Source organism: Sander vitreus, chromosome 19 (assembly GCF_031162955.1).
Source record: "Sander vitreus isolate 19-12246 chromosome 19, sanVit1, whole genome shotgun sequence".
Taxonomy (NCBI): domain Eukaryota; kingdom Metazoa; phylum Chordata; class Actinopteri; order Perciformes; family Percidae; genus Sander; species Sander vitreus.
In genome coordinates, this window is record NC_135873.1 from 645709 (window position 1) to 665080 (window position 19372).

The 19372-nt window shown below is 40.8% G+C and overlaps 1 protein-coding gene across 2 annotated transcripts; it reads right to left on the bottom strand.

Annotated features, from left to right (window-relative positions):
* Nucleotides 1–665: 665 nt before the first annotated feature.
* On the bottom strand, nt 666–12472 carry LOC144534326 (L-amino-acid oxidase-like). 2 transcript variants are annotated; one of them, XM_078276194.1, is made up of 8 exons: nt 12405–12472; nt 10976–11023; nt 6721–6944; nt 5372–5484; nt 4595–4796; nt 3028–3096; nt 2584–2720; nt 666–2160 (listed from the first exon to the last, which is right to left on the bottom strand). In XM_078276194.1, exons 2-8 carry the CDS (start codon nt 11004–11006, stop codon nt 1371–1373), a joined length of 1566 nt encoding a protein of 521 aa, XP_078132320.1. In that variant the 5' UTR covers nt 11007–11023; nt 12405–12472; the 3' UTR covers nt 666–1370. The 2 variants fall into 2 exon arrangements, with proteins under 2 accessions (XP_078132320.1, XP_078132321.1); XM_078276195.1 differs by having other exon boundaries at nt 10976–11019; nt 12405–12455.
* Between the last annotated feature and the right edge of the window lie 6900 nt (nt 12473–19372).

Here is a 19372-nt window from a genome sequence, read left to right on the forward strand (position 1 = left end):
TGGTCTCTTTCTCTCTCTCCCCCCCAATTAGTCGAGTCAGATGGTCGCTCAATAGATTAGATAAATTGGGGGGAATTGTTGGGTCTCTGTAAATGATGTGTGTATATATATATATACTCTGTAAAGTGCCCTGAGATAACTTCTGCTATGATTTGACACTATAAGTACATCTGACACATCAGAATCTGATGATCTAGAATTACTGGTCATGACTCATGATCAGTAAAACCTTGAACACAACATCATCATCAACATGTGTGTGTGTGTGTGTGTGTGTGTGTGTGTGTGTGTGTGTGTGTGTGTGTGTTTTTGTGTGTGTGTGTGTCATCTTATTTATTGGAAACCCTGCCCAAAATATGAACTGATAGGAGGAAATCAACAAACCATTATTTTAATTATTTAATTCATCTTGAATTCCCATTGTTAACCGCATACTTATCATTCACACAGTGTCATATATCCAGTATTTAGATGAAGCCATGACACCTCCAATGCTTCTGCTTTTCAGACAGAGAAACACTTTCACTTTGTTGTATTTAACATGCAATGACAATAAAAGATGTATCTATCTTAAACCACTGTGCATGTTCGGTATGTGGGAGGTCTAGTCTTTAGAATAAGAGCTGCCTTTTTAACTTATTAAGGAGAATTTGTTGACATTAAAATAAGAAATAAACAAATTGAATCATTTTTAATATCAAACAACAGCGTTTATAGTGGCAGCATGTTCACGATAAAACAATATTGTTTAACATTAACATCCTCGGTATATCTACAACATGTATCTATAATGTAATGAAATCATGTTTAACGTATATGGCACATTAAGATAATTTCCCCCTCACCTGGAAACTTAAAATGTATGTTTGCACCCAACTAATAAAGCTGGCCAGAATTGCTAAACATGCACAAAAAAAGAGTATTGTAAGGACAAGGATGAAGTAATGGACAAACAACTATTAATTTGAGCATTTAATTCAATAATTTGAGAGCACCAATGAATGTAGATTAAAAGTAGCAAATTTGTATGAAAACATTTTACAGTTTGTTTCTTTGTAATGTGCTGACTGTTTTTGTTATGTTTAAATCAGATCAGCTGTCAATTGCCTGCTCTTTCATTCTCTGTATGTAATGCCCCCAGGAAGTGTGCCAGGCTTTGACATTTCAGCCAAACAGTGGAATTGAAATGAACACAACAAACAGTAACTGCCAAACATCCACCTGTTTGATGCAGATTAGAACTGCATGGTGTAAGGACAATTCCAATGAGCCTTACTCCTAAGGAAGGAATGCAATCATCAAGCGTAAGATACAATTTGACACAGACATTTCAGTACTATGGTACTACTGATTGACCTAAAAAGTAGACCCTAGAGCTCATCATGGTGTCGCGTTCTAGCTGACTCTTTGTTAATTTTGGAAGCAGCCCTGATCGCAGATTTCATAGATGTCTCGATCCAAGCGTGAGGAAAAGCTGTGTGTTCACCTGCAAAGTGCACCCTGCCTTCACAACTGAAGAGATCTTTAGAGTACTCTAAATGTTGGTAGGGTGTGAAGAGAGCGAAGGCACCCAAGCTGTGAGGATCCGCGCTCCACCTCTTCACCACCACCCCTGTGCAGAGAGATTTGACATACTCGCCGTGGATCTTCGCCAAATCTCTAAGAGCCAGCTCTTTCAGGTCTTCATCGCTCGCACCTAAGAAGAGGAGAGATTCGTCGGACCAGGTGTAGGAGGCCAGGAGGACACCAATGGTCTTATTGGTTGGGAAACTGTGGCTGGGGTAGTAGATGAAACGGGATGGCCCGTCGGTGATGCTCTTTCCTCCTCGGATGCCGTCCTTCTCCCAGAACTTCTTGCTGAAGGTGAGGATGATTTTAGTGGAGCTGTCATAGTGGACTGCCCTCAGTGCCTCCATCTTTTTGATGGAGAGAGGTGGATCAAAGTCCATGAAAAGGGCTGCTTTGGCTGTCGTTGTTACCAGGACAACGTCAGCGGAAAGATCTGTCAAAGAGGACTGTTGTCCTGTCTGGTACGATACTATTACACCTTTATTTGACTGGCTGATGTTTTTGACCTTGGAGTTGAGGAAGATAGGAACATCCAGGACATTAAGAAAAGCTTTTGGGAGAAGGTCTGATCCACCAGTCACTTCATAATACCTTAAAAACAAATATTTGTTTGAGTGCAATGTTGTAGAGAGGTGCAAAATTCCAGTATGTCAATATGGTATGTCTATGTACAGTTATATTCATAGGTTATGATTTAAACTGGGAGAGCAACATTCAGGCATACGTGTCAAAGGAGTTTTGCTGCCGGTTGATAAAAACAACTTTCAATTTCATCTTAGTTTAGGTCAAAAATGTACTTTACATAGGGCCACATGTAAAGCCACTGAATTACTGTCTTTCAGATGAAAATATAAAATGTACTGGTTTTCTCTTGAAGCCAGTACTCTTTAGTTTTCCAGACCTTTCATGACCACCTTACATTTTCTGGCCAGGGGTTTTATAATTTGTATCTCTACTGCAAAAAAAATATATTCCAAACTTGAATAGTTGACAGTGTGGGATGTAGGGCCTTACGTAGTGTCGTCACTGATGTCAGTCTGGTCATAGATCATCTCAGTCAGTGCTGTGTACATAAGGCTCTCTTCATTAAGAAGGTCTCCAATCATCCGTATTGCTTCTGAACTCAGATTTCCTTCTTCTTTCAGATACTCCTATTAAACAAAGTTCCACGTAATGCTGTCAGGGTGCCTCAGAAAGAAAGCTTAACAAGTGTTAAAATCTTTGGATTACGTTTTCCACTAGTCAGGTTTTCAAATTTAAATCAAGAATTATGCATGTACAGACACTTGTGGATGTGGTGGGGAGTTTCAGTAACAACTGTTTTCAAATGCTAAACCATTGAAAATGGCGTGCGAAAATAATGCCATTGATAATGCACTAAAATATATGTTGTAATTCGCAATTTACCCCACACAATGTTCTCATTTTACAACATTTAATGACATTGTTGTGTTTTACCTTCACAGAGTAGTGGTCATATTTTATCAGCGCAGCCTTGCAGCCATGAGTCTGGACGTAATCTTTCACCTACAAGAAACCGGAACAATTCACTCATTTATCTATTGAGCTGATGGTGTCACCATGAGTCAAACTGAACTTTGATTTGCCTATAATGACCCATGAATGTGTAACTCGACTGTATGGCCTAGCCTGACACAAGTGGAAGCTCTTAGAGGTTGGGCCCACCGAACAGCAACGCCAGTAGTTCAATGTTTGTCTAATTTTCATATAGCTCAGACTTTAAACATGTCCTCTTTTAACCTTACTGGCCGGAACAGCTTAAAGGACAATTCCGGCGCAAAACGAACCTAGGGGTTATTAACAGATGTGTACCCACTCTGTCGCTCTATGGGACATGTTTTCATGCTAATCGAATGTGTTTGTAGCTTGAAAGACGCTAGCGCGGACCGCTGATTAGCTTACAACGCTAGTTTTTGGGGCACAGGGAAAGTAAAAACAAATCGCTATTTATACCACTAAAAAGGCTCAAAATATCACCGCACTTCAACGGTAGCATAATGAGGGTCCCAACATGTTAACCGAAGCATTGAGAACTTTGTAAATGTACAGTTTATTAAAAAGATAGATTATAAAGACACTCGTGTTCATGTTTATGTTCATGTGGTTCTTGGAAACCAGTCATGACTTACAGCTGGCGATGCAAACTAAAATCAAAAGCGATTTGCTCAATATATCTGAAATAATCGCACTCTGCATAACTTGTCTAGTGTACTTACTCAGTGGATAACTGTCCATCTGGTCCCTCCGGTCTGGGTCGCCGTCTCCAATTTATTTTCGTGACATGGACACACTGCGTCTCTTGGGTGTAACGACGCAACAGGTCCCACTCCGTGCAAGACAGACACTCCCGTTCAGTGGCCATAGCTTCACAATGTCCGCAGCTACACCACCAGTTTCCCGAAGTACGAGGCTGTGTTGCGGCATTGACTACCGGTAGCGCTGTCTCTCTCGTAGCCCTTTCACGGAGCTCCCGCAGCTATTCGCTCAATAAACTGTCTGTACACTTACAATGTTCTCAATGCTTTGGTTAATATTTAGGGACCCTCATTATGCTACCGTTGAAGTTTGGTGATATTTTGAGCCTTTTTAGTGGTATAAATGTGTTGTTTTTACTTTCCCTGTGCCCCGAATACTAGCGTTGTAAGCTAATCAGCGGTCCGCTCTAGTGTCTTTCAAGCTACAAACACATTCGATTAGCATGAAAACATGTTCCAGAGAGCAACAGAGTGGGTACACATCTGTTAATAACCCCTAGGTTCGTTTTGCGCCGGAATTGTCCTTTAACAATTAACTCTGACTTCTGCAATTAGTGAATTTCCTGGATCAGGAAAGTCTGATATTGAGGAAGCTATACCATTAGTTATGTTGCACCATGTTTTATATAACCCTTCTATGCCGGTGTGAAACTACTCTACAAAAGAGAAAAATACATTTGCTTTCCAAGGATGTGTGAATTTGTGTAACTTTCTTTCCACCCCTCCTTCCTTTCTTCTGTCTTACGTACCTTCTGCAAAGCTTGTTGTAGCAGTTCGTCGGCTGACTTCCCTTTCTCACTTGGCCACACGTTGTAATTCAGAACGTCAGGGTCATTTTGCACTGTGTACGTCTTCTTCAACAACCCATTAACCAAGTAAAAGGTGTTGGGGTCATACATGCTGAAGTTATTCAGCTTGACCTTTAGCTCGTCCGCAAACCAATGGACGATTCTGGTGACAAAGGGGATGGTGGTTAGCTTATTACTGTAATGTATCTTTACCTTGTGGGCCCAGACAGTAAACAATGACATTCACTAACTACTCTTGATGTGTAGGCAAGACATTTAATGGTGGCACATGTAACATCCCTACATCATTTTTGAGTTTTAAGTTAACAAGACAGCGACAAGCCTCCAAGGGCCTCAACAACAAAATTCACCTTCTACTATTTTGAAGTAACTCGGCATGTTATTTTTATGTAAATAAACCAGAATGTTTAGCTCTATAGATAACATAACATAACTCTGAGTCAATTCCACTATAGCGATAGTAAAGCCTTTACAATAGCTTAACTATTAATTTCTTTTTCATTCTAGCCACGTTTAATTTTTATCTCACCTTTAGTGTTTTAAGTAATTGTAATAACAATGCTGGTGGATGGTTTCCTTGCATATCAACCCCATAAAAAGCTGGTAGTTTTATCAGCATCCTTTTTACACAATCATGTTAGTCTGAGACAGGGAAGGGTTGCATGCCATGTTTATATGTAAATGCCGAAACTGAATGTTTTTAAAACTTAAACTCACCGGTGAGTACTTGGGATCCTCATGGCTCCCAGTTCTGCATACCAGCCCTCTTCTTCATTCCTGTAGGTCTCCACCCGTCCTCCAACACGACCACTAGACTCTATTATGGTTACCTTGTCAGAACAGAAAAATACAAACAGATAAATACACAGAAGGCCATTATGTAATGTTTCAAAGGTAGTAGGTTTGGTATTGCTACAACTGGACAGCCTAAAGCCCTCTTTGGGGGAAGTTACAGCTTACTTACTCTGTGTCTCCATAGATGATGGGAGACGTAACAACAGTATGATGAGACAGTGCTGCCTCAAGCACTTTCATCCTGCCAATGTCATAGAGGAAGTAAACACATATCACATTCTGTCTGTGCTGAAGTATTTGGGTTAAGCATCTTTGCGGCACCCTCAATATCTTCGTTGACATTGAAGGTTCAAGTAAACTTAATGGCTCCAGCATTAGTTTAAATATACCTTCAGGTAGACAGGAACTTCAGAGAGTTGGGACGGCACAACATGACATTCTGGTTAACCTGTACGGCCTGCCTAATTTTCTCCTCAAAAGAGATTCCATTAAATGCTTCTGTGTAAGTCTTTAAAGTCTAACGAACCTTCTTAATGTAGGTGAATATCAATTGTGCTTCTCCTGTGTTAATGTTTAATAGGTTTGTTTGTTATGTGTGCACTTATCACCAAGGCAAATTAAAGTTTTGAATGAATCCCAGGATAAATCTTTTGTTATATATCACTGTTGTGTGACCCAGATACGCAAGTACAGAGCCTATGAAGTGAACCACACCTCTTTATTATAATAATGCAATGTGTTTTTGCTTGAATTAACATAACGTTGACAAAAAAAGGAATCCCAATCAATTAAAAACAAAGCATTAATCATTAACAAAAAACAGAGTGTGTTCGATTTCAGTGCTTTGAGACAGCTACAGCCTCTTTACTAACTTAACAAAGCACAACAGTGCTTAAACACAACAGACAGACTAACTACATTATTAAAACACATATAAAGGTGCTTCAGTGGATTGTTAACATTCAAAAGCTGACTTGACTTGTAACTACGGGTGGGGCGTTCTCTGGTAGGAGTCCATAGGATCATATGATAGCTGCTGTTAGGTGACGCTACGCAGGTATTGGAAACGTATTTGATGGATGCAAACAAAACAGTGCACCATCTCATTAAAAAAATGCTTTAATTGCGGTTAGATACTTTTTAAATAATTGTTACAGGCCTACGCCCAAGTTGCCCAACTATAGTGTCTACGAGCCCACCCTCATATAGCAGGTAAAAACCGGCCCTACCATGTAGTGGTCTTTATACCAATATCAGCTTGTTGCATGTACCTTGTGTCCTGCGTCTTGCAGTAGCTTGGCAGCCGTCAGTCCTGCCACGCCAGCTCCCACAATAACAACATGACGAGATGTATTTGTGTGCGGGAGGCCGTTCCTCACAGTCTGCAGCAGTTCATTGTAGTCTTTGTCCTCCAGACAATCAGACAGGTGTTCCTTCATGCTGACAGCAGCAGTGGTGCTGTGGTACAATGTGAGCAGCAGCACACTGGCAGCAACTGGAAACCCACACACACCAAGAGGAAAACACTCCATTTTACTCAAAAAGAGAGCTCATATCACTTTCCATCTTCCATGATGTTGGGACATTCAATTCAACAAGTGGAGAAGATTAACGTTAAAGATGGGTTGAGTTAATTTAAGGTAAGATACTGAAAAAAACTGAGCCTTTACTTACCTTTAAAAGATAAAAAAGGCATAACTTCATGTCTGGGCTAGCTTCACTAACTCAATGTACTCTTTCATTTACCATTATTTTTCTAGGTCTTTCTGAAAAAGTGAAATGTGTTCCTGAGGTCCACTTCAGCGCGTGCTAATAGTAACTTAAACCTCACAAAGTAATTGTTGTTTAACTTTGTAACTGTAGTTTAAACTACAACAATGGCGGGCACTTCGTCAATCGTAACATGGTTTCAACCGCATCTGTAATATTCACCAACGCTTTCTTCCAAAGACATTTTTCTTCACAGTCACTCTTTAGCTGTAATTTCTGTTGTCTAAAAACTTGTACAGTGTTTAGTCCTCTCTTTTTGGCTATTACAGACATGTCTAAAGTAACTGTCACCCCCTCCAATCGCATGAGAACCCGCCTCTTTTGTCGAGCCGTGTCGTTTAACTCAGTGTTCTTGGGCTCTGGGAAATGGTAAATATTAAAGTCAGCTAAAAAACTGAAATAAATATTGAATAAACTATTTATGATTGTTACTGTTTTTATCTAAACATGTACTTTTTAGTAAAGCTATGTTCACAGGCTGAATATTTAGTTATTTATGTCATAGGGATTTTAAATTAGTTTTTTCTTTATTGTAGGAAAGAAACCCAAAGTTCTGGTTTCACCTTCGCTCTCCATGAAACTGTAACTTGCATCTTAGGCAGTGGCGGACTTAACGTAGAGGCATAGGTAGGCGGCTGCTTGGGGCCCCCTACCAGTGGTTGTAGTAGGGGGGCCCCCAACCAACCAAAAAAAAAAAGTAGTAGTTTGATTGTCCAGTTCATGGTTATCTGTCCCTAGTCCGTAGTCCGTAATACACCCCTACTTTCACAATGAAATGGACTAGGCCGTAATAAACCCCCAACTTTCACAATGAAATGGACTAGTCCGTAACGTTGCACACAGCATGGCGCGAAAGATAAACACACAGTGACAGAAGAACTGGGGAAGTACACAAACAGAGACGAAGCAAGACGAGTCTAAACGCGAAAATTAAACGAAGTTACCCAAGCGGCTCAAAGAAAAGAGAAAAGCGAATGGACGCCAATAAGTATTTGGCAACGCCGCCAAAGATGACAAGCTTTTTTACTGCTACTGTTTGGGGATACAGACAGGAACAACAACATCCATAGCGTTGAACATGATGCTACAGCAGCAGCAGGCAGCAGCTAGCTGTGAAGTGGAGCTAGGTGAGGATGTTAGCCAAGACAAATTAAATGAAGAGGACATCACGTTGTTTCAGAAAGAAGAGCAGGAGAAGAACAGAAAAAGGAGGAGAGGAAGAGAAAGAAAGACAAGGCAGAGAGAGTAAAAACAGGCATGAGGCATGAGGAGGAAAAGAAAGAAGATAGAAAGGAAGGGACAGAGACACAAAAGAGAGAAGGTAATCATTTAACAAGACAACATTTCATAATAGTTCTTAATCCCAATGATTGACTGCTGTTGTTTTTTGTTATCCTCTCACTTCATGGCAATGCTGCAAACAACTTTCACTTACAATATCCTGTATCATGTACATGGGTTTGTTTGTAGAATGTTTGAAATGTCAATCTCAAGTGCATTGCCAATTGCAACCTCACTCACTCACTCAAACATACAAAGTCAATTATTCATCTTGGCAATATTTGCTAAGTATATGGCTGTTTGGTTTTACCCTAACTACTTGTCTGGCTGGTATATTGATATTGATTTGATCTTAAAAAAAGAATAAACAGTGGTGGTTTTCCTGGCATTTTGGCAAAGACGGGTGTTATCTGAAGCCTTATTCTCTCTTGGGTTCCATCGTGACTATTCGTTTGTGTTCTCTGCTTTCCATCTTCATTTTGGAGTAAAGAAGTGTATGCAAGTTTGTTTTTTCTCTTCTCCAACCTTTACCTTTTTGTTCTCTTTTAAAGATCAGATGGGGGGGGGCATACATACCTTCGCCTTGGGCCCCCAATTTGCTAAATCCGCCACTGATCTTAGGGCTGCATGATTATGCCCACGTTATCTTGCCATGTTTTGCATTGCCAAAATTCTGGTCATTTATTACAAGTAATATCAACCCACTCTCACGGCAGTTTGTGAAATGGTCATGTTATTTAATCTATTGAGTCGTGTACATGGACACGTTTATCTTGTTTATTTCGTGGTGGTCAGCATGTATTTTAAACTAATGTATTTCAATGGGAAGCATCTTTCGTGATCTCATCTCGACTACGGTAGCGAGTAGTATGAAATGCCGAAAATCCACATAGGGAGGTTGGTTGGGTCAAACAACACAGGACTTTCACCCCAGAGACCGGTGATTGTGTCCCGCGTGTGACGTTAACTCTCCCCGTTGTTCTTTTCCTAAACTCAACCGTCCCGTTGTTGTCCCGCGTCCCCCAGATACCGCGGACCGTTTCCCTCGTGTGACGTTAACTCTCCCCGTTGTTCTTTTCCTGAACCCAACCTCCATATAGATGCTTCCCATTACGTGCTGACCACCACGAAATAAACAACATAATCGTGTCTGTGTACACAAATCAATAGATTAAAAATAACGTTACCATTTCACGAACTGCCATGAGACTGTGTTGTAAATATAGATATATTGATATATAGATTTATTTGGTAATGTTTTTGTTTTTCTGTTATGTCACTTTCCAATTATTTTCTTGGAAGTTTCATAAAAAAGAATTTGGTACGAATTGTATGTGAAATTGGATTGTTTTTTTTGAAATAAAAGCTCCATTGAAACCCAAATAACTCTATTCTCCATATATCTTAATCTGTTTGCTTGCCTCTAAATCAATTTCAAGTTTTTGCTTTAAAGGTTAGGCTAGGAATCAATTTGAAAGAATTAAATGAAAGTGTACTACTTAAACACTATCTCTATTGTTGTTAATGAGTACCGGATTACTTTTTTCACTACAGAAAATATTAGTATATTTAAATTGTAAAAAAGTTTGGATATTACAGACCCATAAAGTAAAGTGTTACCTTTTATTTCTCTCAACAAAAAACCTTGTTCACCTGCATTTTATACAGATCTAAATCTATACTGTATATCAAACGCACAGCAAATTAATCTTTCAACAAAAAGTCACTTTCTTCACAAGAAAATAGTACTAAGGTACTAAAACACGACTACTAACTAAAATAAACAAATATCTTGGACTTGATCTTGCATTTATAATAACCTAAAGAGACAACTGTTTAATCAGACATCTACAACTCTGACCGGATACACTATGACATGATTAAATATGAAACAACTGTGTGAATTATTTCAAAAAGGAAGTAGAGAAACTGAAGAATTACACACAATGAAAAGAGAGCTGCAGCGTATGTCACATACAGTGTGTGTATATAATGTTTAATATATATTTTCAAATGTGGACCCCAGGAAGAGTAGCTGTGCTTAAGGGCACAGCTAATGGGGATCCTAGAATAAACTAAACAGTATATGCTAGTAAAGACTGGCCTCTCATTTCATCATGCAGCACTGAAAATGAAACTTTGAGCTTAAAAGCAGAACTACTGTGTAGCGGTTTTCAGTGGATCAAAACCGCAGACAAGGAAACAGATCAATGAACTGACCACAGCAAAATCTGCACGTACGCCACATATTTGAAAGCACAGGATAACTGCAAATGAATTTAAACCAATTCCCAACCACCTTTAAGTCTCCACCAGTCTGTAAAATGTAATACCAACATGGCAGAGGGACAGTCTGATTCCCATTATCAGTTAAGTTTCTAAGTTTATTTATATTTCTTCATATTAAAAAAAAATGCTGTCTCCAATGCTTTTGTCTACATAAAATAAAACACAATACTGCTGCAAAATACTCACATAATTTCCACTTCACCCAATGTGAATCCATCTCAGTCTTCTTTCTGTCTTTGGTGACACGAGGACGAGAAACAAAGTTTAAACATTAAATCCTGACAAACAAAAGTTGCATGTCAGATCCAACCCAGTCTCACGCCAGTTCGTGAAATAGTCACGTTATTTAGATTTATTAATTTGTGTACAGGTCACAATTTTTTCGTTTATTTCGTTACCATTTCACGAACTGCCATGACACTGGGCTGCTCTGGGGGACGCAACAACGGGGAAATTAAACACCACAACGGGGAAAATAAACGCCACACGTCAGCGCCAACAACAGGACGGACCGCCAGACGCGGCCACAACGGAGAAATTCAATGACACACGCTGGCGACAACAACAGGACGGACCGCCACACGGGGACGCTATCCCCAGGCGCAGAGACACGATCCACAGTCTCTGTGGCACGCTACAACGGGGACATGAAACGCCACAACAACAGGACGGTTGAGGTTAGGAAAAGAAGATACTGGGAAAGGAACCGTCACACGCAGGACATGCCGACAACAACGGGACGGTTGTGGTTAGGGAGAGAATAAGGAAATGCAACACGCCGGACGCGATCCCGCTCTCCGGGGCGAAAGTCCTGTATTGTTTGTTTTCTGCTTTTCATACTACTCCCTACCGTAATCGTTCTGTGATCACGAAATATGCTTCCCATTATTAAATACATTAAATTAAAATTTGTAATCACCACACGAAAAAAACGACATAATCGTGTCCTGTTCACGAATTAATAGATTCAATAACGTAACCATTTCACGAACTGCCATGAGACTGGGCTGTCAGATCATGAAAGTATGTACTAAAGTATATGTAGTTTGTGTGCATTTATCTCATGATCTCATTTGAAGCCGTGAACGTCAATGACAACTGCAATTTGCAACAGTTATTAAGAAACGCACCAAAAAGGTGATTCTGTCCTAGTATGATTAACAAGGTCTCTCTGTAGAATCTTACAATGCCTAACTTTCTGTACAACTGAATACCTAGTAACAACATTCATAATGAAAAATGATGATGCACATTCTACACATTAAGTATTTAGTTTAAATTTCTGTTTTATTTTAATATTTCTTCCATTGCAAATAGTTCATATTATTTTATTATATATTATATAGTTGTATATAGATATGTTTTACTCACATACATTTCAATTGGCAGCATTTTATGTTTTGATATTGCTTTAATCTTTAGTTTTCGTTCTATTCTATTCATCCAGTCTTGTATAGGCTAAGAAAGGTTTTGAAAATTAAACTGAGATGAACCTCATTTAGGAAGTAAAAGAAAAATCCAGCAGATGCTTTCTTATGCCGATATAATAATGACATTTCAGTTAATAAATGTTAGATGTTATCTAAAGTTATAAATGTTATGAAACATTTCCTACCTTTTCAGGGGCTTAAACAACAAAACGTTTGATGTTAGCTGATGTTAAAGTGACTAGATGTGAAATGTTAGCCTCTTATATACTCATAGCCTCAATGCTGGAACTTTTCTGTCAGCTGACCAGACTGACCTCAAATGGCGTGACTTTGTTGGTTTTTTTTATCATCAGAGTTTGGGTTTCAGCTCTTACAATCAGGCAATCTAACTGGCAGGTCTTATGATGAAAAAGGAGGCTGTGTGTCATGTTATGGGAACATTTCTAACAATGCAACCACAATGAGGAAATGCAACATTCATCTTACATTTCATTTGGGAAATGAGGAACAGGGGGTAAAGTCTGAGGGCATCTGATGGATGGATGGAGAATGGCAAGTCTGTAGAGTTCCTAGGAAATACATGGTGGGCAACTGAAGTAGCCGTCGTGATACAAACTTGACCAAAGTGATCTTAAAATGTTCAATTATAGGGACATATATAGACCAATACACCCATTTGGAATATAATGGGTGATTTTATCATTAGAAATGATGTAACCCTTAAACTTATATAAAATACTGCAGGTACCATTGGACGGTCTCTTGCTTATAACCACTGAACTCACCAAAATAAAGCATTGATTCTTAAATGGCAGCCATTTGTTGTGGTTGTAGTTTTTTTTGATTTCTGCGAGTCAAAGGTTACAGCCACAACATTTTGAGAGATGTGAAAAACATACCTGTTTCTCGGATTACTGGATGTACAATAATTCAGCATACCAGCCCTCTTCTTCATTCCTGTAGGTCTCCACCCGTCCTCCGAAACAACCACAAGACTCTAATATGGTTACCTTGTCAGAACAGAAAAAAAGTACAAACAGATAAATAAACACAAGGAATGCAAATTTTTCAAAAGGTACGTAGGTGCAAAAGAATTATACTTTTATACTATTGTACTTTTGTAATCAGTAGTATTTATTGTTCTTTGAACAAGAAGAAAAGACAAAACATCAAATAGTCTTCAACATAAGGCTGTAAGGAAACAGAAACAAGAATACACAGAATGGATGATATAAAATATAAAATTATATAATTAAACAAACATCTGACACAAACTGGGTGAAAGAAAATGAACAGTACAAAATAACAGCAAGTAATGACATAATTGAAAATACATTACTAAAGAATATTCATACACATACATAACTACAATTTGGCAGATGTGTAGATAGTTAAGTGGCACATATCATGATTCAATGTAATTCCTAAGGATTCAAGCCAAGTCAGTCTAATGCGGGGGTCAGCAACCTTTCTAACATGAAATGCCATTTTAAAATGTTGGTGTTGGGGCACCTTAGTAGCTCACCTGATAGAGTGCGCGCCCATATATAAAGGTTCACTCATTGATGCAGCGGCCGCAGGTTTGACTCTGACCTGCAGCCCTTTGCTATGTCATTCCTCCTCTCTTTCCCCTTTCATGTCTTTAGCTGTCCTATAAACAAAGGCCTAAAATGCCCAAAAAAATGATCTTAAAAAAAATGTTCAATGTGCCATAATGTCTAATTTAAGGATCAGTTTGATATTTTCATGTATAGCAGACCAGAATTTTTGGCAAACAGGGCAGGACCACATCATGTAGAGGAGAGTGCCAATGCCCACCGCGCACTTCCAGCTGTCTGTTAATTTCAGCCTAAGTAACCTGGGTTGGGACCAGTATACTGTGTTCATTATTTTAAATTGTACTAGTGCAGTTCTAAGTTCCCGTGATGTTTTTTTTCCATAGTTCTTTAAAATGTTATTAAAATTCCTGCTATGTCAGTCTCCCAGGTTGATTTAAGATTAGAGTCTAGACTATTAAAACATTTAAGCAGTATGGAGTAGTATTTGGATGCTTCATGGCCAGTGCCAAATATTTTAACCACCACGGAGAGAGCGTCTGAATCTGGAAGTCTAACAAACAACAAGTCTAACACAAGCTGACATTTTCTCCATCAGCCACAGTATTGCCTTTATTTTCTGGTTTGATAAACCATCTGTACACTACCAGCACAGCTACAAAAAAGTTAGTGACTTACTAGTGAACACAATGGAGCATTTAGCAATATTTCCTGCTACATGTATATCCACTGAATTATTGTCTTTTAGATGAAATTATTAAAATGTACTGATCTTCTCTTGAAGCCAGTATAAAGTTTCTCAGACCTTTTTTGATTTGCATCACTTTTTCTGGCCAGGGTAAACAGTTATTACAATCTTGAATAGTTGACAGTGTAGGATGTAGTGCCTTACTTAGTGTCGTCATTGATGTCAGTCCAGACATAGATCATCTCACTCAGCGCTGTGTACATAAGGCTCTGGTCGTTAAGCAGGTCTCCAATCATCCTTATTGCTTCTGAACTCAGATCTCCTTTTTTCAGATAGTCCTATTAAACAAAGTCATACAAGCAGGAGCCTCTCCGGGAACCATCACCTTATCGTGGTGGAGAGGTTTGTGTGTCCCTATGAACCTGAGGGCTGTGTTGTCTGGAGCTTTGTGCTCCTGGTAGGGTCTCCCAAGGCAAAGTGGTCTCAGCTGAGGGGCCAGACAAAGAATGGTTAAAAAATCCTATGAAAAATCGAGGAAGGGATGAAGTGACCCTGCCCGGAGGAAGCCCGGCCCGACCAAGGTACTTCTGGAAAACCGTTCGCCACCTCAGGAGGGGGGAGCGGGGGAACCATCCAAGCTGTGTACAGTAAGGATGGGACGCTGTTGACCTCAACTGAGGAGGTAATAGGGCGGTGGAAGGAGCACTTTGAGGAACTCCTACATCCGACTAATACGCCCTCTATGGTAGAGGCAGAGCTGGAGGATGAGGGGGGATTGGCATCAATTTCCCTGGTGGAGGTTGCTGAGGTAGTTAAACAACTCCACAGTGGCAAAGCCCCAGGAATTGATGAGATCCGTCCAGAAATGCTTAAAGCTCTGGGTGTGGAGGGGTTGTCTTGGTTGACACGCCTCTTCAACATTGCGTGGAAGTCTGGGACGGTGCCTAAGGAGTGGCAGACCGGGGTGGTGGTTCCCCTTTTTAAAAAGGGGGACCAGAGGGTGTGTGCCAATTACAGGGGTATCACACTTCTAAGCCTCCCCAGTAAAGTCTACTCCAAGGTGCTGGAAAGGAGGGTTCGGTCGATAGTCGAATCTCAGGTTGAAGAGGAACAATGCGGATTCCGTCCTGGTCGTGGAACAACGGACCAGATCTTTACTCTCGCAAGGATCCTGGAGGGAGCCTGGGAGTATGCCCAACCAGTCTACATGTGTTTTGTGGATCTGGAGAAGGCGTATGACCGGGTGCCCCGGGAGATACTGTGGGAGGTGCTGCGGGAGTATGGGGTGAGGAGGTCCCTTCTCATGGCCATCCAATCTCTGTACGACCAAAGCGAGAGCTGTGTCCGGGTTCTCGGCAGTAAGTCGGACTCGTTTCAGGTGAGAGTTGGCCTCCGCCAGGGCTGCGCTTGTCACCAATCCTGTTTGTAGTATTTATGGACAGGATATCGAGGCGTAGTCGGGGTGGAGAGGGGTTGCAGTTCGGTGGGCTGGGGGATCTCATCGCTGCTTTTTGCAGATGATGTGGTCCTGATGGCATCATCGGCCTGTGACCTTCAGCACTCACTGGATCGGTTCGCAGCCGAGTGTGAAGCGGCTGGGATGAGGATCAGCACCTCTAAATCGGAGGCCATGGTTCTCAGCAGGAAACCGATGGAGTGCCTTCTCCAGGTAGGGAAATGAGTCCTTACCCCAAGTGAAGGAGTTCAAGTACCTTGGGGTCTTGTTCGCGAGTGAGGGGACAATGGAGCGGGAGATTGGTCGGAGAATCGGCACAGCAGGTGCGGTATTACATTCAATTTATCGCACCGTTATGACGAAAAGAGAGCTGAGCCAGAAGGCAAAGCTCTCAATCTACCGGTCAGTTTTTGTTCCTACCCTCACCTATGGTCATGAAGGCTGGGTCATGACCGAAAGAACAAGATCCAGGGTACAAGCGGCCGAAATGGGTTTCCTCAGGAGGGTAGCTGGCGTCTCCCTTAGAGATAGGGTGAGAAGCTCAGTTATCCGTGAGGAGCTCGGAGTAGAGCCGCTGCTCCTTTGCGTCGAAAGGAGCCAGTTGAGGTGGTTCGGGCATCTGGTAAGGATGCCCCCTGGGCGCCTCCCTAGGGAGGTGTTCCAGGCACGTCCAGCTGGGAGGAGGCCTCGGGGGAGACCCAGGACTAGGTGGAGGGATTATATCTCTAACCTGGCCTGGGAACGCCTCGGGATCCCCCAGTCGGAGCTGGTTAATGTGGCCCGGGAAAGGGAAGTTTGGGGTCCCCTGCTGGAGCTGCTACCCCCGCGACCCGACCCCGGATAAGCGGATGAAGATGGATGGATGGATGGATGGATACAAGCAGGGTGGCTCAGAATGAAGGCTTAACATGTTAAGACAAAATCTTTAGATGAAATGTTTTCCATTAGTCAACTTTTTAAACATGGAGAATTATAAATGTACAGACACTTTTGGATGAAACAACTTTCTAGTTTGTTTTCAAATGGCAAACCCAATTAATGCTATTTGTAATGGACTAAAAAACAAAAACTGTGATTCACAATTTACTCAACATAGTGTTCTCAGTTTACAACATTTCATTGCATCACATTGTGTTTTACCTTCACAGAGTAGTGGTCATATTTTTTCAGCGCAGCCTTGAATCCATGAGCCTCTACTTCATCTATCACCTAGCAAAAAAAAGGAAGAAGAATTTATGTATCTATTGAGATTACCATGAGTACTAACAAACTGAACCTTGGTTTGTTGACTGGATGGCCCAGCCTTACACAAAAAGCCACCCAATGGAAGCTCTTGGAGGTTGCGCCCACAAACAAAACAATTAATTAGTCAACTGAAGCCACCAAACCGCAATGCCAGTAGCTCAATGTTTGCTAAACTGGTTTGCTTTTTTGCTTTGTCTAATTTTCAAAACCCCACAACATATCCTGTTTCAACCTTACTGGTGGGAACAGCCTAAAAGTAAACTCTGGAATTAGTGAATTTGCTCAGAGCTTTTTTTATAGTTCAACTTGACACACAGATGTGTGACCTTTGATGGAATGGAGACCCGAAGGTCCAATTTTGGGGAAGCTATCCTATTAGCTATTTTGCAGCATGTTTTATATAACTCTTCTATACCGTTGATGAACTGCTCTAAAACAGAGAAAAATACATTTGCTTTCCAAGGATGTGTGAATTTGTGAGACTTTCTTTCCACCCCTCCTTCCTTTCTTCTGTCTTACGTACCTTGTGCAGAGCTTGTTGTAGCAGTTCGTCGGCTGACTTCCCTTTGTCACTTGGCCACACGTTGTACTTCAGAACGTCAGGGTCATTTTGCACTGTGTACGTCTTCTTCAACAACCCATTAACCAAGTAAAAGGTGTTGGGGTCATATATTATGAATTCATTCAGCTTGACCTTCAGCTTTTTAGGAAACCAGCGGACGATGCTGGTGACAAAGGGGTTGGCGGTTAGCTTGTACTTACAGCGGCAACAATGGCAACCTTCGCTAACGGTCTTCTCCTATTTTGCAATATATAATGTCATGACATTAAACGGAAATGTTTTATTCTACAGATAATATAACCTAATTTCACCTTTAGTCAGTTCCACCTTACCAATTGTACAACCATTACAATAGCTTAACCTTTCTTTTTGATTATAGCCAAATTCCATTTTTAACTATGTTCGTTATTTATTTAAGGGGCCACCAGAGGAGTTTTGGGACCTTTACTCAAAATAGACCTGACCCTCCTTCATCAACAATAAATTTTGGATGACCCTCCAAAATGATTAAGAGAAAAAGGATGACCCTCCCCAACAATTTATTGTACTGATTTGCACTTTGCAAAAATGTACAGAGTCCCATTGTTTTTTTTTCCAACCATGACATATATGACTAAACCTCTGCATTCTCATCTGACGCATCCCACTCCTCTGTTATGGTGTGGTGGCCATTTCAGTAGATTTACTCACTAACATTGTTGTGGAAACACAAAAAGCATGGAAACTAAATGCATACTTCCTGCGGTACTTCAAATACTAAATTACTAATCTAGTAAACTAGTATTCACATGAAATAAAACAATAAAACATTGAGACCATTCAACAAAGCACACTGGGTAATTCAACATTGGTTGCTATGGACTCGTCACTAGGCTTCCTCAGTCATTGTATATTTTAACATAGGTAAAACTGCCGAAGCTGAACATTATCCAAAACTCAATTTCTCAGATGAGCGTCAATTTGCGAGCTTGCATGCTACCACTCCTTCCTTCTCAAATACCTTGAAAAGGCTGTCGTTTGCACAATTTCACAAATAATCACCGGGACCGAAAGGATATACCTCCTGTCTCATGCCTTCCCGGCTACCGGCTGGTGCTATCCGCGATGCAAGTTTCGGCTTTTCAAAATAAAAGCTTGCGTCTGGTCAGCTATGTTAGCTGTGGCTTGGCGGCCGTCAGTCCATCCATGCCAGCCCCCACAATGACAACAAGATGAGATGCATTTATGTGTGGGAGGCCGGTTTTCACAGTCTGCAGCAGTTCATCGTTGTCTTTTTCCTTCAGACAATCAGCCAGATGTCCCTTCGTGCTCACAGCAGCAGCAGGTCTGAGGTAGAGAGTGTGAGCAGCAGCAGCAGCAATAGCACACTGACAGAAACTAAAATCACACAAAAAGAGAAGCACACCCAAGTAGGAAACATTTAGCAAAGTATTTTTTGGGATTATGGAATATTTGGTTCAGTGTACTTGCTGCTTTTCCTGAAGCACAGTTGCCAGAGTGGTAAAGTCTTAGAGTTTTACAAATCCAAAGCCTAGTTGACTAGATGTGAGTGAAATCCAAAGTGTACCAGTGTAAAGCTCATGCTGAAAAGCAAAACTCAAACATTGATTTCTTCAATGGGTCTGAATCGTAGATAGGGACTAAAT